The sequence below is a fragment of the Camelus ferus genome, chromosome 7 (assembly GCF_009834535.1).
Source record: "Camelus ferus isolate YT-003-E chromosome 7, BCGSAC_Cfer_1.0, whole genome shotgun sequence".
NCBI classification, from domain to species: domain Eukaryota; kingdom Metazoa; phylum Chordata; class Mammalia; order Artiodactyla; family Camelidae; genus Camelus; species Camelus ferus.
Window position 1 is genome coordinate 68,593,101 of NC_045702.1, and position 26,973 is coordinate 68,620,073.

The 26,973-nt window shown below is 35.3% G+C and overlaps 1 protein-coding gene across 4 annotated transcripts in view; it reads left to right on the forward strand.

The window, feature by feature from the left end:
* SEMA3A (semaphorin 3A) overlaps positions 1-26,973 on the forward strand; it is a 434,105-nt gene that overhangs the window by 122,494 nt on the left and 284,638 nt on the right. The window contains exons 1-2 of one of the 4 annotated variants that reach the window (XM_032484102.1): positions 4,443-4,631; positions 17,209-17,293. The exons of 1 other annotated variant lie outside the window; for it this stretch is intronic. Coding sequence is in view for 1 of the 3 variants with exons in the window: in XM_032484101.1 (XP_032339992.1) it covers positions 4,629-4,631 (3 nt within the window). In the remaining 2 variants the exon portion in view is untranslated. Of the gene's footprint in view, positions 1-4,442; positions 4,632-17,208; positions 17,294-26,973 lie in introns of those variants that run through there. 2 more of the 4 variants (XM_032484103.1, XM_032484101.1) reach the window with 2 other exon arrangements.

Below are 26,973 nucleotides of genomic sequence, written 5' to 3' on the forward strand. Positions count from 1 at the left end.
TTAAGTAAACATAATATAAAAATAAAGATTATGAGATGAAATCAGTATTATCAATTAGAATTAGAACTGGCTTTATAAACTGTTCTCCTCCATAGATTACATCCAAACCACTGGTTTTATCAAGGTAAACTGGAATTTAGGACACAATTGTTATTGCAAATAAGATTTCTAAATTCCTAAAGTCAACAATAAAGAATAAAATCCAGCTAAGTACATATTTGGCTAATGGTAGGTAGTTCACCAGTATAAATGGCCACTATGTATTTAGCATGCCTGTGGTGCAGATACTTTTTTATGTCTTATCATTTTATCTTCAGAAGAATCCTGAATGGCAATCATATCCATACTCATTTTGCAGAAGGCAAAAATGGAGACAAAGAGATAGAGGTAACCTGCACTGGGGTAACACAGCAAGGAAATTGGAAACGTCCACCTGATTTCAAATCTCCTACTTTGTTACTACAGCACTTCATCCCATATACTAACACTTACAATTAAATAATTATGCATAGTTTTATCTTTTTACTGTGAACGATAACTGCTCTCTGCTCAGGTATTAATTTATAAAAGTTGAGTGACAATGAGGAAAATTCAGTGCCACTGAAAGGAAAGTTTAATGTTGGGCAATAGGGATAGTTTCTAGTTGTCTGGTACCTGGCTGGCCTTGGGTTCAGTTAGTTCAGGGGGAATATTTGGCTTGATGTGTGAGGGTTAAATAAGAAGGCAAGTGGAGTATGGCCTTGGATCTGCAGGTCTGCATAAGAAAGGTGTCTTTACAGGCAAGCTGTCCACCACCTCCAGGAATTAGCTAGCCCTGGGAGGGTCAGTCTTTCCCTACGTGTGTAAGGCTCCTAACAGATGTCAAAACATCCTAAGACATGGAAAAAATTTTTTTAAACACTGTAATAATTCATATACAAAAGATCATACCTAATTTACTTCTAATTTCTAATAGACTTCACTTTTATGAGGAAAATAACTGAATAAAGATCCCTAAACTGATTATTTCTGCAAAGGGAACTGTATTTCCTTTTAACATTTTATAAATAATTCTAGATATCCAAGTATATGCATTTAATAATATAAGTAGTGATGCTACCCATATGAAATTTTGCAAGCAATTAGAAATAATTTCTTTGATTTGTTTAAAATACTTTTAGCAATTCCGCTTGGGAGAAATTCCTGCTAAAACTTAGCAAATTTTTTAGCGCACCAGAAGGAGCATATCATTTTTACTGTATACAGACAGACTAAGCTCAAGCCCTATAGATAGCAGACAAAAACAGTAACACATCTTAATACACAGTCACCGTGAATCATTTTCTGATGGAAGCAAGAAAATTTAAATGTATGTCCCCTATTAGGACTAAAGTTATAATATCTATTACCAAGCAGTCTTGATATAGGGTTGGGGCATCAGTGATTCCATAACCACGATAATAGTGCTGGCCCAGGAAGGAAGAAAGAGAACAGAGGTGGGAATGATGTCAGACATGGTTACAGAGAAGTGGTTCAGTTGAGGTCCTTGCCGCCAACTGGGCTCTTTATTTGGGTACATCTACTAAGGAGATTTTCTATTTTCATGTCTTTGACAGTCTGTTGGAATCCATGAACTGCTTCATGGAATGATGTTCTTAAATGCAAAAAATAAAAGATATAGTATTACAAGGAAAAATAATTATATTGAAAAATTATAAGTATTGAAATGAACAAATCTGTGATTCAGTGATACCTGCCCTTTTAAATTAAAGCATTAAATAAGAAGATCTAGTGGAAGATCTAATAACACCATAATTTGAAAGAGATGATGAGTATAAATGCCATTCTAAGATTTCTGAAAGAAATATAATGTGACATGAAAATATTTGATTCCTTTTGATAATAAGGCTACAGATATTGCTGATACCACTGTGCTGTGTTATCTACATTCTTACATGAAAGAAATGCTAAATTACAGTTAAAAGTTGGTAAAAAAATTTTTTTCTAACCCAACTTTATTGATCATCTGAATTTTACACCAGATTCTTGATGGTCTAAAACTCCTGGTTAAACAGGCTTTGGGATTCTTAACCTCTTTCCATGATGTTAAGGAAATGATTACGTCAGTGAAGTATGTCTTTGACACAGTCTGCTTTCTTTACTTGCTGACCTCTTCCAGCTCACTGTGCCTCAGAAAAACCTATTACATTTATACTTTTTTTATAAAAATTGCCAAACACTACTTCGTCAGGGCCTAACATCAAGCTGAGCACTCTGTGTTCATCCTCCCCTTCCAGCTACCCTTCTCTCCCTAAATGTCCCTGGTCAACATATTGATGCTAAGAGGCACTGAGCCCAAGAACTGCATCATTGTGATCAGGTCGAATATTCTAATAACAGTTCTGTCACTGAGTACACATGTTCACTGAATTACTTCTTTCTCAGTTTTCTGTGTTTTTTCTTTTTTAACCTATAAAGTGAATTAAAAATACCTGACTGAAATATTGACAGAATTAAAATAACTAAGTGGTGTCAAGTGCTTTAAACAGGACTTGGATTGTACTAAATGCCCAGTAATAGTAGCTGCTGTTATCCTGACATCTGGGGTTTGGCGGCTGATGCATGATAAATTGTTATACTAATCAGCATCGATGTGGTAGATAAGGAGACTTGAAACCCCTTGAAATTAGGGTTGATATTTTATTCAGCCTTGTTTATTTGCATTATCTGGTGAGTGTGTAACATCTGCGATAATCATTTCCGTAAATGTAGTAAGTAATGCATTCCCAAGACCATACCTAAGGGTATAGTGATTTCTAAGTGGGTAGATTTCAAGCAAGTCTGGTGATACTGTGTCCTATCCCGTAACTCACACATAGGTCTGGTAAATGTGGCTCTACAGAAGATGTTATTGAGCAATGCAGTGTACATAGAAATTGTCTTATAACAACTGACCCATTTCTTATATTTTACATATCTTATTGGCTACAAAAAGAAGGAAATCATTTATTCACACCATAAATGCTGAAGACAGAGCTTTTAATAATTTCCTTATTTATACTATGTTTCAAAATTATGATAACGTCATTTTTATTAAGAATTAGTTGGTAGTTATCAATTTAGTAGTAACATTTAATAGCTGAAGAAAGAATGGGACTAACTAATAAAAAAAAACCATATTTCTATTTTTTAATGCTACCAATGTTTAAAAACATAGCAATTTCATACTGAATGCTCAATAATTAGTTGTCACTTATTTATTTTAATGGATTGGGAAAGGAGGCTCAGATATGATCTTATAGCTCTTTGTTTTGCTTATTTCATCATTTGTGCTTTGAGTCTTTCACTGTATAAAGATGTGGCGAATATCTCTAGATCAACTGATTTTTAAGAATCAAATATATCTTTTCCAATGACATTTTTTCAAAGCTGATTTAGAAACTAGGCATTTTTAATACAGTTTTACCATTTCAGGACTTCCTGAAATAGATGCATTTTCATGGCGTTTGTCCCAAGAAATGCTGTCCACCAGGAGTACAGATATTTCAGTTAAATAATTTATTGGCAACTCAGCGACCATAATAACTGATGAAATATGTTGAGACAAGGAGTAGTCAAGTATAGTGAATGTGAAATGTACTGCAAATTTTAGAATAGGAAGAGCATATGCCAGGAAAAATGAAAATAATACCTATAAAATAATACAATTATATATTTTTAACATTTTAAGGTGAAAAAATGATACTTAAGTAAAGTGAAATTTTGTTAAAATATGAGTTAAAAATCAAAGAGCAAAAAAAAAAGAAAAAAAGCCCTATGCAAAAAAGAAAAAGAAGCATTAGCCTTTAACACCTAGATAGTGTGAGAGGCAAAATAAATGAATTGTGATAGAGTATGCCGTCAGTGAATATGTAACATCATGGGTAGCTATCATGTAGCCTGTGTTTAATTTTCTGTATGCTCTCACTTCTAGAAAATCAGGGTAAAACTCAGGAAATTAAATGAAGAGAAAGAGATAATAGTGCATTCTTAGGTTTACTGTTTTAACAATCACCACCAGTGACCCAGTTTTGTTTTGTCTTTTTCCCTTCCGAGGAAAGAATCTGTACATTACATCCACAAGTTTTGTATAAAAGTCCCTCAAGGCTACATGTGACTAAAGCTTCTTTGGGACAAATGTAGCCTGAGGGATGGAAAGAGTTTTTAGGGTCCAAAAGCTGAATCTCACATTAATATGGAGAAATGTCCTATTAGAATGATGGATACCTGCTAATAGAACTTACTAATGTGTGAAAAAAATTTTTTTTTTTTTTTTGCTGGTATCATGAGCTTTGTGCTGGGCGTATTGGTTTATTTGGATCCCGTTACTTGTGAAAGCTTCACCTTTTCCATTTTTAGAAAATGTGAGGCAGCAAAAAGGTTTTTGACAAACTGCAGATCCTGCAGAGTTTAATCAGCTTGATTGTGGGCACTGCATCGCCTCTCCTTGCCCCTCATTTTGTTTGACCACTGGCAGTTGGGGGAAAATTTTCTGCCACTGGATTTTATCAAAAGAAAGTAAAAGAATGTGATTCTAGAAAATAAAAAAAGCTGCTTTATCAAGAATCATCAGCAAACAATAGGAAAAGAAGACTCACAGGCGCTCCGAAATGGTAACTCATTCTCTCTCTGTCTCTCAGTGTTTCCGAGTGTACTTTTAATATGCAGACTTAGAACCTCTTTTATCTTGTTAAGGGCTGAGATGATACAATAGTCATGTACTGTATATGATGCAAAAACAAGGAGTTTCTTGTATGGTAATAAGTACGTGGATTTTTAGTTTGTGTACCTACTTTCTTTATGTTGAAAAATAAGCCTTTTATTTTTCTAAATTTAAGAAATTAAATTACTATTATTTGAAACTATTAACTGATTTAGCTCCTAAAAGTTCTTCATATCAGTGGTAATTTGGGTTTTAATTTAGTTACAGTGATACCGAAAATTAAGAATGGTACATATAACTTAAGGCAATAGTCTTTCTAATTCAAGCAATTTTATCTCAGTTAATTTCTTTCAAATGGAAATTAAAAACATGTAAGAAGATGGTTTAAAGTGTTTTGTTTGAAAACAGAGAGCAATTTTAAAATAAGTAACAAAAGCAAAAATATAAAGTTATAGGAAAAGAGCCTAATATTACAAAAAGAAAAAGAAAAATAATGAGTAACACAAAAATAACTAAGAGGGAGTAATCCCTATAATTTTAACCAATGAATAGATTCAAATTGAATAATTAAATGTGAATTGATTATTGGGTAAATTTGTGATTAAAATTACTAGCCTCAAAATATCCTAGTATTTTAAGATACAGAAATCAGTGTAAGCTATTTGAATGTAGTTAAAGTAAGTTTTTATATAAAACTTTTGAAGGAATTTTTAGCCATAAACCTGGAACATTGCTAAATTTACTTATTTATGACAAAAATATGTAGTTGGTTGCTTTTATCAGTGTCATCTCGTTGTTTTTATATATTAACTGCTTCACGTTAAGAAGGAAATGTGAGAAAACTCTAGTTACCAAAGATTGTTTACATAATTATTTAAGAAGGACATAAACTACTACAAGACTGATTTTAACAGAGGCAATTTAGGTGATTTCTCATTATTTGTTTCTATTCTATAAATTTATGGTTTAATAACTATAGCTGGTATTTTAAAAACAGAGTTCAAAATTGTATCTGTTATTATTGTGCCAGTCGTCCAAGGAGAACAGAAAGTGTCTAGACTTTTCATTTCTCGGGGATCTTTCTCCCCTGGGGCTGTGTCTTCAGGGTGATGTCATTAATATACCAAGTTCTTCAGAAGTTAAAAACACCTGGAGAATAGTTCACATCCTCTCCAGCCTAACAGGCTATATTTGCATTTTTACCTGATCTGTGAACTGATTAATTTATTGGTTAAAGTGGTATATCTTAAAATTTCAACTTGATATGATGCTTTAGAATCTTTTGCAGTATTATTTTGGTAACTACTTTCTCCATCAGTGTTGCACCGTTGTTCTCTCCTTTCTATACCCAGGGAAAACCAGCTTTTGCTCAGAATAATGGCTCTCTGATCAAGTCTTATCTGCCAATGCCCTGGAATTCCTGCTGTACTAAGGCAAACGGCATAAAATGAATCTTTTCTGAAGCAGGCATTGCTTGAATGAGCAAAAGTGACTATTGTCTCTGACATGCTGTTTTCTCTACACCTTTTGCTTCTGGGCACTTTCTATTGTGTTCAGTAAGTGAGGCTATGCTGAGTTGTACTATGGTAACAAATGATCTCAACATCTCGGTGGCTTTTTCATCATAAAGTTTATATATTACACATGTTATATGTCCATCATGGAACAGTTTAGGGTCTGCTTCATTGTTCTAAAATGAAGAAGCAGGCCCTCTCTGAGACATACACATCTCATAGCAGAAGGAAAAGGGCATAAGGGCAGAACCATAAGCTGACTTTTAAAGCTCCTGTTCAGATGTGGCATGTGTTACTTGTAGTCACATGTCACTATACAAAGCAAGTCATGTGACTACTACATGTAAAGTCGATGGTGCCGCAGGGACTGGCCCAGCAGAGAGCAACAGCCCAACCTTAACAATAATACAATCCACCTAAGTCTGGTCTCGTATGTGCATGTATATTTCTTACAGACATGGAAGACCCATCTAATACAGGGTCAGACTCAAAGTCTAGAACCTCGTGATAGCTCAGATGACGATCTTAATCTGGAGAGCTAGGAACTAAAAACGATCATTTATGTACACTACTCTTCCCTTTTGCCCTGTATCCCCCCCCCCACACACACACACATTTCTAATATACTATGGTGGAACAGCAGGATACTTTTCAACAGAAAGGGGAAGAAATGAGGCACAATACAGTCGCCACGTAGATTATAGCAAACCTGAAATTATAATGGGCACGCCCTTTCTTGGTGTTCCCTGATGGGCTCCAGGTTTGATGCTTGCCTGGAGTTGTCTAGCCTGTTGTCTCCACGGCTCTTAGCTTTGCCCTCTGACAGATCTTTCCCATTACTCTCCCTCCTTGGCCTGATCTGAAGAGGGCACTGTGGGATGCTCCCCCCCATAGGCTAAACTGCTCTGTCAGTCTGATTTTATTGTCTGTAGAAATGTGGGAGGCCTAAAGTTTATTTTAAATTTTGAACACTCACAGTTTCTTTTATTCCAGGTTGGTGGTTCATTTGGCAGTGTAACTTTCTCAAAACATAGTAGTCTTTTTATTTATAGTGTTTATTGTATTCCCAGCCATGCACCAATCATTACATCCACATTCCCTCTAGACTCTGGTACCTTGAGCTTATGGGGCTTCTAGAAGACTTGGATCCTTTTTTGTTCTATTTTCTCTGAGCCAGTCTGTCCAAAGGAAAGTATATACTGGCTGCTACCTTAATCAGAGATTTTTTTTTTAAATCAGCAGAGATTTTAACAAAGGGAGGGAAAGTTATGCTTTTGATCAGCTTTGCAAAGAGGCTAAGTTGAAATCATCTTCTGTGACTCAAAACTTTTCACAATTTTTCTTTTACTAATTGGAAAAACAAACAATTTCATTTTTCAGTCCTGCAAGGCCTGAAATTTCTAGATTCTCTCTGTTTCTTTTGATTCTGCTTACAAATTGTACAGTAACAACTGAATAATGGCAGTAATTTGAAGCCACAGCTAATTTAGAACATTATAAGCTTCCTAACTTCTTGCAGTTTACAACTTTACCAAATGTTTTACATGTGTCACCATCTTTCCAACCTCCAAAAAAATGTTCTCACTCAAAGCTGATAGCATATAATTCAGAGTAAAACTTTACTTGTAAGCCCCAACTCCCACGTCAGTTAGCCCAAGCTAAGCTACGCTGCCATAATTAATGACCCTGCAATAAGAACAAAGATTTTTTATACCACTCATATTATATACATATGTACATATATATATATAGTGTGTGTGTGTGTGTGTGATGGTTTCCGTTCTGCTCCATTATTTTGTACCTAGACTTACGAATTAGCTTGTATCCCAGGAAAAAGAGTGATGGCAGAACCGTGCTGTGGTGCTAAAGCTTCTGCTCAGATGTGGTCCATGCTGCTATCACTCATGTTTTATTTGCCAAATCAAGTTACATCAAAGGACTAGGAAGTATAATCTTTCTCATTCGGAGGGACACAGTGGAGAGGGAATGTAAAATTTTGACAATAATGCAATCTTACAGATTTATCTTAAGTTATGTGACTGAGTCTACTAATAAGTTAGTTGCTTGACATTGTTGTATACTTGCTTTTTTTTCCCCCAATGAAGCTAATAATGCTGATGCTGTTATAACTACTTGATTTGTTACTAAGATTAGCATGATATAGATATAATTCACTAATATAATATCATCTAATATAATACATTAGCTTCACTAATGTAACATTAGATACTCATTGAGAAAAATAAATGGAGTGCTTTGTAGTATCCAGTATACAGGATACTAATGTTTGTCTGTAACTTGTATCTCACTAATGTTTCTGAGGAATTAGATCATAGATTTATAACAATCTTTGTCTTGATTAAAATTTTATCTCTTTATCTAACTATAAAACTAGATGTATTCACTGAATGAATTCTGAAGAGTTTTTATAGACAAAAAGTTTTAGGATAAGGACCAGGTCTAGAATGAGCTTGAAAAGAGTGAAAAGTTGGGTGTTATATTTACAAAAATGATTATCTCTCTTCACTCATCATAAGTGCACATCTGGGGACACAGAGTACACTTTTAGACCTTTCTATCACAAACTCACTCAACAAGCTCAATTTTACCTATTACTTTAATGTAAAACTGAATATAGTATCAGTGAACTTAAGAGGAAAGAAAAATTCTCAACAGGTAATTTAAAGAATGAAGGCCTATTGTTAAAATATTTGAGTCCACAGAAGAGGACAGTAAGTAATTAATTTGATTTATTCCCAAATGACTATGAATCAGTATTATTGTTTCTACAGAATTGCAAAATAAATAACTTGAAGTAAAATGATTTATAGACTTACAGTTTCATTCTTCTCCTAGTTTCTACTGTTTTACTCTCAAAATTGGATTCTTTTGATATGTACAGCAATAGAACTGCAAAGAAAATAAGCATTTAAGTGTATCAGAGATCATAGTCTCAAAAAATAGTGATAAATAACAGTGCATGATGTAATTAGCATCAAGTGGCCACTGTGCTTAAAGAGATCTGATATTTTATTCATAATATTTCAAAGAAAAAAATAATAAATCTGCCTTGACTTTACAATAGGAGATGTTGCAAACATTAGGAAGCTTCAAAAAATGTTTTTACCGATAATGTTTATAACTATGATTAGGAAATAACAGAAAGATTCAAAGTCTTTTAAGGAATCATATATATTCAGAATAAGGGATTATATCAATTTAAAATAGGTGATCATATATATTCAGATGGAAATAGGGAGTCCAGAAATTTTAGTAGTTCTAAGCACTTGGGAGATTCAATTTTAAACTTTAATTAAAACATAACAAACCATATATAAATCAACTAAGAATTCTCCAAGGAGAGTGTATGTATGTGCCTGGGCATGTGTGTGTATGTGAGTAAACACAAACATACTTGTATATGCATTTATGTTGTGCATATGTGTTATATATAATAGTGTATAGTAATGTAAATAGTGTGTATGTATTGGGAGATACATATGAATGAAAGTTCACAAGAGAATTATTAACATGAGTAAATGCAAGTATTTAAGCTGTAGGTGATTAATTTTATAATAGTTCATAAAATTTGTTTACTTTATTAAAAAAAATTGTTTTTAATACAATTTTACAAAAGCCTTTAGGAATTGTTTGTTACCATTGAGGCTTTCTTCCTGACATTTTATTTTATTTTTTTAAACATTTTTTATTGATTTATAATCATTTTACAATGTTATGTCAAATTCAGTGTAGAGCACAATTTTTCAGTTATACATGAACATATATATATTCATTGTCACATTTTTTTCTCTGTGAGCTACCATAAGATCTTGTGTATATTTCCCTGTGCTATACAGTATAATCTTGTTTATCTATTCTACAATTTTGCAATTCCAGTCTATCCCTTCCAACCCTCCACCCCCTTGGCAACCACAAGTTTGTATTCTATGTCTATGACTCTATTTCTGTTTTGTATTTATGCTTTGTTTATTTGTTTTTGTCTTTTTTTTTTTTAGATTCCACATATGAGTGATCTCATATGATATTTTTCTTTCTCTTTCTGGCTTACTTCACTTAGAATGACATTCTCCAGGAGCATCCATGTTGCTGCAAATGGCACTATGTTGTGGGTTTTTATGGCTGAGTAGTATTCCATTGTATAAAATATACCACCTCTTCTTTATCCAGTCATCCACTGATGGACATTTAGGCTATTTCCATGTCTTGGTTATTGTAAATAGTGATGCTATGAACACTGGGGTGCAGGTGTCATCCTGAGGTAGGATTCCTTCTGGATATATGCCCAGGAGCGGGATTCCTGGGTCATATGGTAAGTCTATTCCTAGTCTTTTGAGGAATCTCCATACTGTTTTCCACAGTGGCTGCACCAAACTGCATTCCCACCAGCAGTGTGGGAGGGTTCCCTTTTCTCCACAGCCTCTCCAGCATTTGTCATTTGTGGATTTTTGAATGACGGCCATTCTGACTGGTGTGAGGTGATCCCTCATTGTAGTTTTGATTTGCATTTCTCTGATAATTAGTGATACTGAGCATTTTTCCATGTGCGTATTGATCATTTGCATTTCTTCCTTGGAGAGTTGCTTGTTTAGGTCTTCTGCCCATTTTTGAATTGGGTGGTTTGTTTTTTTCTTATTAAGTTGTATGAGCTGCTTATATATTCTGGAGATCAAGCCTTTGTCGGTTTCATTTGCAAAAATTTTCTCCCATTCCGTATGTTGTCTTTTTGTTTTACTTATGGTTTCCTTTGCTGTGCAGAAGCTTGGAAGTTTCATTAGGTCCCATTTATTTATTCTTGTTTTTATTTCTATTGCTTGAGTAGACTGTTCTAGGAGAACATTTTTGAGATGTATGTCAGATAATGTTTTGCCTGTATTTTCCCCTAGGAGGTTTATTGTATCTTGTCTTATGTTTAAGTCTTTGATCCATTTTGAGTTTGTTTTTGTGTGTGGTGTAAGGGAGTGTTCTAGCTTCATTGCTTTACATGCTGCTGTCCAGTTTTCCCAACACCATTTGCTGAAGAGACTGTCTTTATTCCATTGTATATTCTTGCCTCCTTTGTTGAAGATTAGTTGACCAAAAGTTTGTGGGTTCATTTCTGGGCTCTCTATTCTGTTCCATTGGTCTATATGTCTGTTTTGGTACCAATACCATGCTGTCTTGATGACTGTAGCTCTATAGTATTGTCTGAAGTCTGGGAGAGTTATTTCTCCAGCCTCTTTCTTTCTCTTCAGTAATGCTTTGGTAATTCTAGGTCTTTGATGGTTCCATATAATTTTATTATGATTTGTTCTAGTTCTGTGAAATATGTCCTGGGTAATTTGATAGGAATTGCATTAAATCTGTAGATTGCCTTGGGCAGTGTGACTATTTTAACAGTATTGATTCTTCCAATCCAAGAGCATGGGATATCTTTCCATTTTTTAAAGTCTTCTTTAATTTCTTCATCAATGGTTTATAGTTTTCTGTGTATAATTCTTTCACCTCCTTGGTTAGGTTTATTCCTAGGTATTTTATTACTTTGGGTGCTATTTTAAAGGGGATTGTTTCTTTACTTTCTTTTTCTGTTGATTCATCGTTAGTGTAAAGAAATGTGACTGATTTTTGAACGTTAATCTTGTAACCTGCTACCTTGCTGAATTCTTCAATCAACTCTAGTAGTTTTCTTGTGGACCTTTTAGGGTTTTCTATATATAGTAACATGTCATTGGCATATAGTGACACTTTTACCTCTTCTTTTCGAATCTTCCTGACCTTTTAATGACCTAAAACTCTCCTAAGAAATTTATCCAGACTGATTTAAAATTTCCTGAAAAAACACTAAGAAATTTGTTTATTTAAGGCAACAATTATTCTGAAGGCTATTAAACTAAGGACAATTGTGCTAATTTTCTGTTAATTTGGGTCTCACTGAAAAATAAAAAGGATAAAGTTTTTAGCTTCAGTTCTCTATTCTAAACGTGAGATAGTCAATGATACTTTGGGGTTTAAAAATGGCTTAAAAGGTAGATTCCAGGCAAGTGTTTTGATCAAATTATATTTATTTTCAGCCTATGTCACAATCAGTGGACGACTGGATGATATGGGCCTGTTTTGAAGCTCTAGGTGTCATTTCTTTGTTTTGGTGGCTTCACTTCATAGCATTTCAAATATATTAGTTCTACCATTGTTTCACATTAATCATTTTTTTTGTTTGTTTTAAAAATTTGAAAAGACTTTATAAGTGTGCCCTTTCATTTAATTATCATTTTCTATAATTTTTCCAATAATTATTATGCATATTCAGGGATACTTGCAGATTAAGAGAATCTTAAATATAAAAAAGTTTTCAATTTAACAATAAGTTTGAGAGGTTATATTTAACAGGCATTTAAATATTTCCTAACTTTGATTTGTATCATTTTCTTATTCTAGAAGCCATTTAATTTTTCACTACTTAAATATTCTTCTGGGATCTTGAAAAGTATGTCTGTGTCTTCCCTGAGCAATTTGCTATATTTCCTAATGATATATCACCCCCAGATGTGTATACTGTAAATCTTGACTACATACTTTTAATCCTCTGTTCATAGACTTGGAGCCCTGAATACCCCTATAGTCTGATTTGAATTCTTACCTCTGTGCTTCCTAAGTGTTCCTGTGCATATGATCATCATTACATCATTACATTGTACTGCAATCATTAATTTAGTTATCTGACTTCCTCAGTAAAGTAAAAGAAGGGAGACAGGAACATCTTTCATTGACTCAAATATATACATTCTTTCAAATATATACATTCACTTAAAATACATATATATAATTGAATGTTACTCTCTACTAGGCATTGTTCTATTCACTGGAGATACAGTGGTGTATAAAAAGCAAGTCTTTGTTCACCAGAGGTTATATTTTAGCTGCATGCCTAATTTAATTTTGCACCTAAAACATCACCTGATGCATTAGATATGTTTAATAAGTATTTTGGATGTATTAATAAATACATAAGATATAGAAATTATATGATTAAACATAGTAATCTTTGAAGTTACTTAAATTTACACATTGTAGAACAATTTAAGTATTCAGAACAAACACGTGTTTTTTTAAGTTATTTGAAATATAGTATATCTACTAATTCCTATCAGAATAACTTGGAATTCTACATCATAAATGAAATTAAACCTTGATTAATTTTAAATGTTTTCATATCTAGTCCCCAAATTACCTCATCTTTTCACCCACTCTTGAGAGAGAAAAGAAGAGATGGAGGAAAGATAGGAGAAAAATTGAAAGAGAGAGAGAGAGATTAAATTTGGAATTAACTTCTCTAGAAATATTAAAGACAGTTTAAAGTCTTTCCAATAAATTTGCTATGTTATTTTTTAAGAAAATGACCAATGCAAATTTCAATTCAGCTAACTCCTAGTAAATCATTGCTTAATGAAAACAAGTACAGCAGAAAGTAGAATGTTCCATTCGTTTTCAGTACATCCCTGTAGGATCCAGCAGACATCAGATTTGTCAATGTCACAACTTCTTTAGAGTTTCCAGGAGAACACCAGGATCAAAGAAAAGAAATAGATAAGATAAAGAATTACGATTTATTTGCACTAGAAGTTTCCCCTTTTGAGTTTCACTTGTTACTTTCATTTTAGAACAAGTTGAAAGTATGCTGGTTAGGAATCTTTACCTGACACTAATGGAACCTCTCCTGACAGATTTTTTGCTGAAAAATTACATGGTATGAATGAAAAAAAGAACTGTCAGTTTGGATCAGATATTTTGTATCTGCAGGTGCTTACTTGGCCCATATAATCTTCCTTAAGATAGATGGAAAAACTCATCTATGCCAGATTCTCTGCTTTATCAGAGAGGAGGCATATTTTCCTTCTGTCAAACAAGTGTATTTTAATCATAGTTATACATAGTTTTAATCATAGTTTAAACAACATTTCATGTGTTAGAGTAATTTTTCTTGACCAACACGTTGGTCTCATTGTGGTCAATTTGACATAGATAAAGGAAGTAATAAAACTTCCATTGTGTAAGTAATCAATTTTAATATATCCATAGTTGAAGTTTTTTTTTCCTTTGGCTCTATGTTTTCTTTTATAATATTTTTATTTGACCAATGTATTGTTATTAACAAGAAAATTGTCCTCATGGCATAGATTTTACCAACTTTTAGAACTTTTTTTACCAATTCAAATTTATCCATAGTTATATCCATATTGCATTTTGCCTCTCCATTTACCTAACATCATTCCTCCTTCAGTCATCACTCACTGACTTTATTGCCTTTTTGGACCAGTCAATGCACAATCTTGCCTCAGGACCTTTGTATTTATGCTCCTTTGGTCTTGAACACTCATGTATGCGCATGATTCCTTTCTTCAAACTTCAACCAAACTCAGAGAGGACATCAACTCAGAGAGGACTCCCTGACCATCCATTAAAACCCAACCTCCTTCTATTCTCTTGTTTTATAGCACATAACATTGCCTGACATTGTATTATATGTTTGTATGTTATTTGGTTTATTGTTTGTATAAAATATAAGTGCCTTAAGGCCGGGCACTTTAATTATTAGTCACTACTGCCTATGATAGTACCTGGCACATAGTAAAATACTCAATAAATACTCATTGAACTAATAATAAATATCTATGTGGGTTATGAACAATCAGTCCAATTTAATTTATGAAGCTGTTCATGAAATAGTTAAAACATTCACAACATCAGGATAAGAGAAAATTCAAAGATATAAAAAACAGAAGCCCTTATGTTTGGAATAAAAATTCCCTCTCTTAAGGCTTCTAGTAGCGAAAGTAAAGAGATCAGAATGCTGAAATATTCTGACCTCCCTCTCTGTGGGCCTTTAAGTCTTCAGACACAGAAGATTCAACCACATGCTAGGAATAAGGCCACCATCAGCAGGGTTCCAGAGATTGACAATGCCCTCTAAGTAAGTCTACCTCTAGACTAGCCATTAGAATTTCTTCTGCACAAGTCAAAAGGAAGCACACAAGTGGTGTACAGTACTCGCCTACATGCCATCGCTGATGGTGAGGGAAGGAAGACAGCCCCTGTGTGAGTCTAAAAGTGTCTACATGAAATCAAGTGGGGTTCACACATCCTTTGTTGATAGAGCACTATCATCAAGACTCAGCTGGACATTCTAAAGCCCTGAACACTCCTGACAGGACCTCACAACCAACCCTCTGCCTCCACTAACACTGCAGCCTCATCACCGTGGTCTGCCTTGGGAAAAGAAGGATTTGACTTATGCCCGTTTTCTCCTTTTATGCCACTGACCAAAAGGAACCAAGAACTTCTAAGTCATTCCTGATTCTCAAGATTCTAATCCTCATCCTTGAATCCTCTCTGTCTCCTAATGTCCTTTCACCATGCTCTCTGGACTCACCAACCAGGCCTCTTCATTTTCAAGAACTTATATGGATTTTCCTCTTCTCTTCTCTCTAAATGAAGCCTGATTCTTCCCTGAGGACCCTGCTTCTCACGCCAGCTTTCAAGAGATGGCTATCTTCCTGTCACACCACTTAAATCACTGGGATTGGAGGCAGGGTGATGTTCTGTTGCTCCTCAGTGTCACTTCCCCAGCAGCCTCCTTCCTCCTCCCTAAATTCTCCAGCTGTGATCTCATGACATTTGTAAATACCACCCGCTACTGCTACTCCTCTTTGTAGATGTCTTCCACCAACCTCTGGTCACTTCCCTTCTTCTTTTAAGATTTTAGCTTTAGCTTACTGTCACTCTCTCCAACTCCATTCTTGTCATATAATGTGATAATTTCAACATGCACAGAGATGAGTCTCCAAAAACTCTAGTCTCTCAGTTACTTGACTCCTCTCCTGCAAAGATCTTGTTTTTACCCTATCACCACCATGAAATAATTTCACCGTCTTGTGATGTATGTGTCTGAGGAATATTTAACATGGCATTGACATTTGAGTTTCAGTGTTTGCCTGTATATTTGGGGTAGTAAATTTTCTGGTTTTCTACCTATGCATCTAGCATAAATTCTTTGCTTAAGTCAACTCTAAGTTTTGTCTAATCCTATCCTGTAGTAAGAGATCCAACAAAAGCATGTAGGATAATATGTTCTGTATTTCTCAAAAATATAGTATTGTAGAAATAGTCTATATTTCTATCTCATTAAAAGAAACAGGATTGGAAGTAACTGTGAGAGTAATACTACTACAGAATCTGTATTACTGTAGTTTTATTGACAAGACTAATATTACTTCATAAGATTAATGCTTATCTAATGAATCTCTGTTGCATTCTTTTTGTTTTTGACAAAGTGAGATATTAAGTGTTGACCCAGATTTGAATGGTCTTTATTTTGTTTTCTAAATTATTTTTGTTGTTTAGTCAAATATGAAATAGCATTTGGTTAATGTTACAAAGCATCTATTTTAGTAAAATAAAACTATTCAAAGTATATTTTACATTTCATATTTTTAAAGCTTTATTTATTTAAAAATTTTATTTACTTTACGTATATAGTATATTTTCTCCATTCAGGAAAAAAAAAAGCTTTTGTTAAAGTGAAATCCAGTTACTTGCTAGCAGCGCCGTGAAATTACTGCTTAGCTGTGTTGTCAGTGTGAGCCTTTCATCATCAGTAGTGAAAAATGGTAATGACATCATAGCATTACAGACAAATCAATAGAGTGTGTTAGAGTTTCAACTAATTCTCAAATAAATCAGTTATTCTTTAGCAGAGTCAGAGCCTAAATAATGAATTATTTCAAAGTACCTCAAATCCAATTAGTGATTACAAATCGTAATTGTTTGTAGGAGCCAGAGTGAAATGGTTGTCAAGTGCAATGTCTACCTCCCATAATACCTTTTTTCTTCTTAGATGGCACTTTCCAATGCAAAGAATTAAGATTGTTTGAAGAAATTTATATTGACTTTTAAGCATCTCTAAATTAATAGCTAATTGTTTGATTTAAATTGAATTCTAAGAATAGTTTTTTTTTATAGGGTACTTAATGTGTCCAAGTACTTAAAATAAACAGTTGGGCTGAATAAATGTACCTCAGAAATTAAGAATTCTCCCTGGAAAGAGGTAAGAGCTTTAAAAATATGCACATGTTTATATGTTAACAGGTTTTGGTGAAAACATAAATTTACTAGTATACTTCTTTGTCATATAATCTAGAAGATAATTTTTAAAAATTAAGGACACTTTCCGTTTTCACTTGTACAGTCTTCTTTTCTGTGGAATGATTTGGATATGTGAGAGGCCACCAATTTTTTTTTTAAGCAGTTTTTAGGGAAGTCATGTTGCTACTTCAAAATGTCAAAATCTGGTTTGCTACTATTTTGCTTTCCTTTCTTTCTTTCTTTCTTCTTTTTAAATCTTATACTTAGGAATTAGATTGGATTTGCCATGTTCCCCAAGAGCCATAGAGCAGAAGCAGTGGTGTGTGGGCAGACTGCCATCCGGAAAGATCCTTTGGCTAGCCTGCCCCTTCTACATTTCCTGGACCACATATGGTTACCATCAACTCAAATTCATTCAGAGGTTTAAGTGCCAAACACAGAGGGAGGAGTCAGTTTTTAATGTGTTATGCTATCTTAATTTTGACCTAAGATGTGAGACTGAAATATTACCTTTAAAATACAATATCGTTAGGAAATCGGAATGCTTACATATTACTTTTTTAAAACCCTCTTTAACTGAAATTGTTGCTCAAGACTCTTTTTTTGTATGAAGTAGGAAGAAAATTTACCAGCATTAGGCTTACTGTTCCACTGTGTTATTTTATTTCTATTAGAAGGAATGAACAGAGGAGTGAAAACATAGACTTAAAGATCTATGAGTAGTGGGTGGGATTGGTAAGGAAAAAAATTAAATATGTATTTTTCCCCTTATGGGTCTTTAAGCAGAATAAAATTCAATTATCAATTTTAGTTTGATTTTTATTTTAGTAAAACTAAAGATGTCCCAATCTTATTGGGTCCCTTGATTTAATTAGATGATTATTCCTGTTTAATGTGAACAACTGTTTTTTTTCTCTAGATTTTTCATATTTAGTATCAAGAAAAATAAGATTTTTATGAAAACTTTATATTATAATTGCTATATGGAAGCTTCACTTATAAATGTAAAACGTTTACCGCAAAAGGTAAAAATTCACTGATTTGAGATGTACATTGAAATTGTTAAAGTTAATATAGATTTTTAATTTTTTATAGGAAATATACCTCATATTTTTAGTATTAGTAGGGCAATAAAGACTTCAAAATATGGCTTTCGTTTTGCCAGTTCTCTAAGACGTACATTTACGTATGCAAGTGCATATCAACATCTGTGTACGCATGTGTATAGACTCATTATTGGGTTAGATTAATTTTTAGCCTTCCACAATATTGATTTCCTGGGTGATATTTTTCATTAGTGCTTCATGTACACAAACAGTAAGCATTTGCTTTCTTTTTCAACAAAAACCTTCTGATTTTCCCATTACAGTTGTCTCATAGGGCACCAGTTAAGAAGGCACAGTTCACAAAGTGAATTTCTGAGTCCTAATTAAAATCTGTTCCAAATGTATCACTGTCTTTCAATGTATCCTTGAAAATAAAGCCAGTTTTTCAAAACTTAATTTATAAAAATATCAGCAGTCCATATGGATGAGTCTTTAAATCATTGAATACAATTAACAATGTACATATTGGATTGAAATGAGACAATGAATAGCAGTCAGTGACAGGGTTACTCTATCCCTCAGTTTCTTCTTTTTTTTTTTTTTTAACAGAAGCAACCTGGAGGAGAATTAATTTCATTTCAAATGTATTAAAATATTTAATATAAATAATTATTTTAAAGAGTAGACAATCAATATATTTTGCACCTTGCTCATTCTATTATTTAATGGCTTGTTTGCTTAGGGAATGCCAAGATCTAGGACATTTTTCTCCCTCTCCTAAATCTGGGAACAGTTCTGCAATTGTTGACTGTTTTCTAGACATGGCTATGTATATATTTCATTCTAAGTAAATTCTAAATTGGATATATACAAGTACCTTACTAGGAAGCTCATGGCAAAGATTTTAGGTACTCATAAAAAATGTAGAAGGCAATTACAATAAACTGTAGCCAAGAAAAAGATGTATGATTTTGAAAGAGAGGAAAATGAGATAAAATTCTATGTGAACGAAAAAGGAAAATTGAAAATGTGTGGATGAGAAGGAAAAGACACAAATCAGAATGCTAAGAAGATCGAGAGTAGCCTACACAATTTATTCCATTTGAAGTTCATTCTCTTATGACTGTTGAATAACTTTGGTCTGTTTTGGAGGGAGGTAGCCTCATACACTAGAATGAAATTATACTCCAGACTCACATAGTTTTGAGTTTTCAAGCTGAATTACTGTGTGACCTTCAGAAAATTATTCTGCTTTTGCCTAATCCTCTCACATATACATTGGGACTAACAATACTTAATTTTATGTGTTTATAATTTTTATATATTTTGAAATATTTTATGATTTATTTTAAACTTGAATTTTGGAATGTACAGTGTAGTTTTCCCTTTCTTTGAATACTTTACAAACTACTTTTGTGTGTGTGTGTGTGTCATCATTTCTTTTTTTTTTTAACATTTTTTATTGACTTATAATCATTTTACAATGTTGTGTCAAATTCCAGTGTTCAGCACAATTTTTCAGTTATTCATGGACATATACACACTCATTGTCACATTTTCTTCTCTGTGAGTTATCATAACATTTTGTGTATATTTCCCTGTGCTATACAGTGTAGTCTATTCTACAATTTTGAAATCCCAGTCTATCCCTTCCCACCCTCCACCCCCCTGGTAACCACAAGTCTGTATTCTCTGTCTGTGAGTCTATTTCTGTCCTTTATTTACACTTTGTTTTTGTTTGTTTGTTTGTTTTTGTTTTTGTTTTTTAGATTCCACATATGAGCGATCTCATATGGTATTTTTCTTTCTCTTTCTGGCTTACTTCACTTAGAATGACATTCTCCAGGAGCATCCATGTTGCTGCAAATGGCATTATGTTGTCGGTTTTTATGGCTGAGTAGTATTCCATTGTATAAATATACCACCTCTTCTTTATCCAGTCACCTGTTGATGGACATTTAGGCTGTTTCCATGTTTTGGCTATTGTAAATAGTGCTGCTATGAACATTGGGGTGCAGGTGTCATCCTGAAGTAGATTTCCTTCTGGATACAAGCCCAGGAGTGGGATTCCTGGGTCATATGGTAAGTCTATTCCTAGTCTTTTGAGGAATCTCCACACTGTTTTCCATAGTGGCTGCACCAAACTGCACTCCCACCAGCAGTGTAGGAGGGTTCCCCTTTCTCCACAGCCTCTCCAGCATTTGTCATTTGTGGATTTTTGAATGACGGCCATTCTGACTGGTGTGAGGTGATACCTCATTGTAGTTTTGATTTGCATTTCTCTGATAATCAGTGATATTGAGCATTTTTTCATGTGCTTTTTGATCATTTGTATGTCTTCCTTGGAGAATTGCTTGTTTAGGTCTTCTGCCCATTTTTGGATTGGGTTGTTTATTTTTTTCTTATTGAGTCGTATGAGCTGCTTATATATTCTGGAGATCAAGCCTTTGTCGGTTTCACTTGCAAAAATTTTCTCCCATTCCGTAGGTTTTCTTCTTGTTTTATTTCTGGTTTCCTTTGCTGTGCAGAAGCTTGTAAGTTTCATTAGGTCCCATTTGTTTATTCTTGCTTTTATTTCTTCTAGGAGAAAATTTTTGAAATGTATGTCAGATAATGTTTTGCCTATGTTTTCCTCTAGGAGGTTTATTGTATCTTGTCTTATGTTTAAGTCTTTAATCCATTTTGAGTTGATTTTTGTATATGGTGTAAGGGAGTGTTCTAGCTTCATTGTTTTACATGCTGCTGTCCAGTTTTCCCAACACCATTTGCTGAAGAGACTGTCTTTATTCCAATGTATATTCTTGCCTCCTTTGTCAAAGATGAGTTGACCAAAAGTTTGTGGGTTCATTTCTGGGCTCTCTATTCTGTTCCATTGGCCTATATGTCTGTTTTGGTACCAATACCATGCTGTCTTGATGACTGTAGCTCTATAGTATTGTCTGAAGTCTGGGAGAGTTATTCCTCCAGCCTCTTTCTTTCTCTTCAGTAATGCTTTGGCAATTCTAGGTCTTTGATGGTTCCATATGAATTTTATTATGATTTGTTCTAGTTCTGTGAAATATGTCCTGGGTAATTGGATAGGGATTGCATTAAATCTGTAGATTGCCTTGGGCAGTGTGACCATTTTAACAATATTGATTCTTCCAATCCAAGAGCATGGAATATCTTTCCATTTTTTAAAGTCTTCTTTAATTTCCTTCATCAATGGTTTATAGTTTTCTGTGTATAATTCTTTCACCTCCTTGGTTAGATTTATTCCCAGATATTTTATTACTTTGGGTGCTATTTTAAAGGGGATTGTTTCTTTACTTTCTTCTTCTGTTGATTTATCGTTAGTGTAAAGAAATGCAACTGATTTTTGAACGTTAATTTTGTAACCTGCTACCTTGCTGAATTCTTCAATCAGCTCTAGTAGCTTTTGTGTGGACCTTTTAGGGTTTTCTATATATAGTAACATGTCATCAGCATATAATGACACTTTTACCTCTTCTTTTCCAATTTGGATCCCTTTTATTTCTTTCTCTTGCCTGACTGCTGTGGCTAGGACTTCCAAGACTATGTTGAATAGGAGTGGTGATAGTGGGCATCCTTGTCTTGTCCCAGATTTTAGTGGGAAGCTTTTGAGTTTTTCACCGTTGAGTACTATGCTGGCTGTAGGTTTGTCATATATAGCTTTTATTATGTTGAGATATGTTCCCTCTATACCCAAAAACTTTGGCGAGAGTTTTTATCATAAATGGGTGTTGAATTTTATCAAATGCTTTTTCTGCATCGATTGAGATGATCATGTGGTTTTTGTCCTTTCTCTTGTTGATGTGAGGTATTACACTGATTGATTTGCATTGTTGAACCAGCCTTGTGTCCCTGGGAGGAACCCCACTTGGTCATGATGTATAATCTTTTTTATGTGTTGTTGGATTCTAGTTGCTAAAATTTTGGTGAGGATTTTGGCGTCTATGTTCATCAGTGATATTGGCCTATAATTCTCTTTTTTTCTAGTGTCTTTGCTTGGTTTTGGTATCAGGGTGATGGTAGCTTCATAGAATGAGCTTGGGAGTATTCCCTCTTTTTCAATCATCTGGAAGAGTTTGAGAAGGACTGGTATTAGTTCTTCTTTGTATGTTTGGTAGAATTCCCCGGTGAAGCCATCCGGTCCTGGACTTTTATTTGTAGGGAGGTTTTTAATTGCTATTTCTATTTCCTTTCTAGTGATCGGATTGTTCAAGTGTTCAGATTCTTCTTGATTCAGTTTTGGTGGACAGTATGTTTCCAGAAACTTGTCCATCTCCTCTAGGTTATCCAGTTTGGTTCCATATAGTTTTTCATAATATTCTCATATGATATTCTGTATTTCTATTTTGTTTGTTGTAATTTCTCCATTTTCCTTTCTTATTTTGCTAATTTTTGCTCTCTCTTTTTTCTTCTTTGTGAGTTTGGCCAGAGGTTTGTCGATTTTATTTACTTTTTCAAAAAACCAGCTTTTGGTTTGGTTGATTTTTTTCTATGGTCTTGTTAATCTCTATTGTATTTAACTCCTCTCTGATCTTTATTATTTCCTTCCTTCTGCTGCTTTTTGAGGCTTTTTGTTCTTCTTTTTCTAATTCATTCAGGTGGTGGGTTAAATTGTTTATTTGAGATTGTTCTTCTTTTTTGAGGAAGGCCTGTATCGCCATAAACTTCCCTCTTAGCACTGCCTTTGCTGTGTCCCATAGGTTTTGAGTGGTTGTGCTTTCATTATCATTTGTCTCAAGGTATTTTTTAATTTCAGCTTTGATTTCCTCATTGATCCATTGTTTTTTCAATAACATATTGTTCAATCTCCATGCTTTCCTTTTTTTCTCCTTTGTTTCTCTGTTGTTGATTTCCAGTTTCATGGCATTGTGGTCAGTAAAGATGCTTGAGATAATTTCTATCTTCTTAAAATTGTTGAGGTTTCTTTTGTGCCCAAGTACATGATCGATCCTGGAAAATGTTCCATGTGCACTTGAAAAGAATGTATATCCTATTTTTGGGGGGTGTAATGCTCTGAAAATATCCACCAAATCTAGTTTTTCTATTGTAGTATTTAATTTCTCTGTTGCCTTGTTTATTTTCTGTCTGGAAGATCTGTCTAGTGATGTTAATGCAGTGTTAAAATCTCCAACTATGATTGTATTCCCATCAATATCCCCCTTTATCTTTGTTAGTAATTCTTGTATGTACTTAGGTGCTCCTATATTGGGTGCATATATATTCACGAGTGTAATATCCTCATCATGTATCACTCCTTTAATCATTATAAAATGTCCTTCTTTATCTTTCTTTATGGCCTTTGTTTTAAAGTCTATTTTGTCTGAAATCAGTACTGCAACACCTGCTTTTTTGGCTTTTCCATTTGCATGGAATATCCTTTTCCATCCTTTCACTCTCAATCTATATGTGTCCTTCTCCCTAAAGTGGGTCTCTTGTATGCAGCATATTGAAGGTTCTTGCTTTATTATCCAGTCTGCCACTCTGTGTCTTTTGACTGGAGCATTTAGTCCATTAACATTTACAGTAATTAATGATAGATGTGTGTTTATTGCCATTTTGAACTTATCTTTGCAGTTGAATTGGTATATCCTCTTTGTTCCTTTCTTCTTCCTTTTGTGGTTTGGTAATTTTCCTTTGTATTATCATGGATTTTATTTACTTTTTGTGACTTCTTTGTAAATTTTTGGCTTGTGGTTACCCTTTTTTTTAAATCTATCAACCATTACTATAACTGTTTTTATTAAACTGATAGTAACATGATCTCAAACCCATCCTACTGTTAAAAAAATTTAAAAAAGAAAGAAAAAAATATTCTATATTTCCCTGCCTCCCTCTCCCACTCTCAGTGATTTGTATGTCTTCTTTTATAATTTCATGTTTACTTTATTTGTAATTCATGAGTTATCACCTTTCCAGTTGTGTGTTTCTCATTTCTGTAGCATCCTGCTGCTTTTCTATTTAGAATAGCCCTTTCAATATTTCTTTTAGCATGGGTTTAGTGTTGCTAAACTCCTGCAGCTTTTTTTTTGTCTGTGAAACTCTTTATTTCTCCTTCTATCCTCAAGGATAGCCTTGCTGGATAAAGGATCCTAGGCTGCAATTTTTTTTCATTCAAGGCTTTGAATATATCTTGCCACTCCCTTCTGGCCTGTAGTGTTTGTGTAGAGAAATCAGCTGAGAGCCTTATGGGGGTTCCCTTGTAACTTACTCTTTGCTTTTCTCTTGCTGCCTTTAGAATCATTTCTTTATCCTTGACTCTGGCCATCTTGATTATGATATGTCTTGGTGTGGGTCTGTTTGGCTTCTTCCTGTTTGGGACCCTCTGAGCTTCCTGTACTTGGATATCTGATTCCTTCTTTAAGTTTGGGAAGTTTTCAGTCATGATTTCTTCAAAAACCTTTTCAATCCCCTTTGATCTTTCTTCTCCTTCTGGGACCCCTATTATGCGAAGATTGGGACGCTTTACATTATCCCATAGGTCCCTTGTGCTATTTTCATTATTTTTTATTTGCTTCTCTTGTAGTTCTTCTGAATGGGTGCTTTCTATTGCCCTGTCTTCTAGATCACTAATTCGTTCCTCTGCATTATCTAGTCGGCTTTGCACAGCTATTAGATCATTCCTCATCTCTGTCAATGAGTTTACCCATTCTACTTGGCTCTTCTTTATAGCTTCAGTTTCATTTTTGACATATTTTATATCTCTAAACACTATCTCTTTTAATTCCTTCAGCACTTTGATCACTCCTTTTTTGAAATCTTGATCTAGTAGGCTATCGATTTCTATTTCGTTGATCTTTCTTTCAGGGGATTTCTCTTGTTCTTTTAATTGGGAAAGGTTTTTCTGCTTCTTCATCTTGCTCATACCTCTTTGGCACTGTGGTTTATGGAGTATCAGTTGTTTATTTCGGTCCTTAAGGATTTTATCTATCTGATGCCTATTTAGGAATAGAACTTAGGAAAAAAAGAAAAAAAAATAAGAGAGAGAGAGAATTTTAAAAGAAGGGAGAAAGAGGGTTTGAAAACAGTGTATAATGAATAATAGAAGAGTGAGTTGAAGCAGAGTATTCATCGGGTTGAGACGTCCTTTTAAAACCTTTACAAAAAGGGGTGGGGGGAGATGAATAGATGTATTTGAAACCTGTGTCTAATCAATAGCAGGACATCAAAACCCAAGAGAAATAGAAATGAATTAAGAAGTAAAGATTAAGAGAGTAATAGAAAATAGAACAGGTAAAAACAGTTTTTAAAAAAAAGGGGGGGGTGGTTGTTGGTGTTCTCCTGGAGTCTGTGTGCTTTTAATGTGAAGTCTTTCTGTCTTCGTCCTGTTTTGGAAGCTCAGCTTGCTGTTTTCAGAGGCCCTCCGTTGGCGCCCTCTTCTGTGCTGCTCCCAGCACCTGTCGGCAAGCAGATGGCGCCTCCTCCTAACACTGGGTCAGGTTCAGCTCTCCTCTGCTGTGGGCGGGCGGGTCGCTGCCCCTCCGGATGCCGCAGTCAGATGATGCAGACTGGCCGGGTAGGAGGGCGGGTCGTGCCCCCTCCCAGCACCTCAGTCAGGGGCTGTGTTCCTGCCTGAAAGGCGGGGGGGGGGGGGGGGGGGGGCCCGCTCTCGCTCTACCTGCGCCGCCGGTAGTTCCGCTCTCTGTGCGGCTGCGCGCTCCGCCCTGGTCGGTGCTCCGCAGGTGGGCGCGGGGAAGACCGAGGGACAGCCCAGTTCCTGCTCCGAGCCAAAGCCCAGCTCCTTGTTTGTTTTTGTGGAGCAAGTTCTCTGAGGGACCAGGATGGAAGGATCCTATCTGCCCCGGGCTGCAGGCCAGTCTCAGTCTCAGTCCTTCGGTGCGGATGCGGGTTTCGGTTTCGCCCCCGCCTGGGTGCTCAGCGCGGAGGATATGGCGGCTGTGCCTGAGCCCCGCCTCTCTTCCCCCGAAAACTTTCCGCGGGATTTCAGAGATGGGGGTGTGCACCCTTCCCCCGAGAGCACATCAACCTTGCTGTTTTATGGCGGGCCCAGGTTGTTCTGCCCTGTGCACCCACAGCCACGGCGCGCAGCCCCTTGCGTTCCCCTGGGGCTGCCTCCGTGCAGCCGCCCGGCTTGTGCAGCCTGGCCCTGCCCGCCGCTGCCGGCCCGCGTCTCAGGCTGGGTGTCGGGGGGACGCTCTGTGCCTGTTTGACTTAGTTCTGTCAGTCAAGGGCTGCTCTGTACAGATCCGAGCCTCGGAGGCTCCCCCTCCGTCCCGATGGCCTCTCAGTTGGAGAGGGGAGACCCAGCGAGCGAGCGCCAGTCCTCCTTTGCCGCTCCCTCCCCGCGGGACCCGTCCCTCGCTGCTTTGCCTTTTGTTCTTTCTTTTTTCCTTTTCTCCTACCAGATTTTTGGCGTCTTTATCTTTTGAAGAGGGCGATGTTCTGTCGGAGTTCCGCAGGTGCTCTGGTTGGCTGAGTGGGTTTGTAGATGTGGGTCTTGGTGTATTTGTGGGACAGGGTGACCTGCGAGCGTCCTTCTACTCCGCCATCTTCTCCGTCTTTACAAACTACTTTTTATTTATCTTATCTTTCCAAAGAGTTCTCCATTTTTCATAGTTGTTTACAG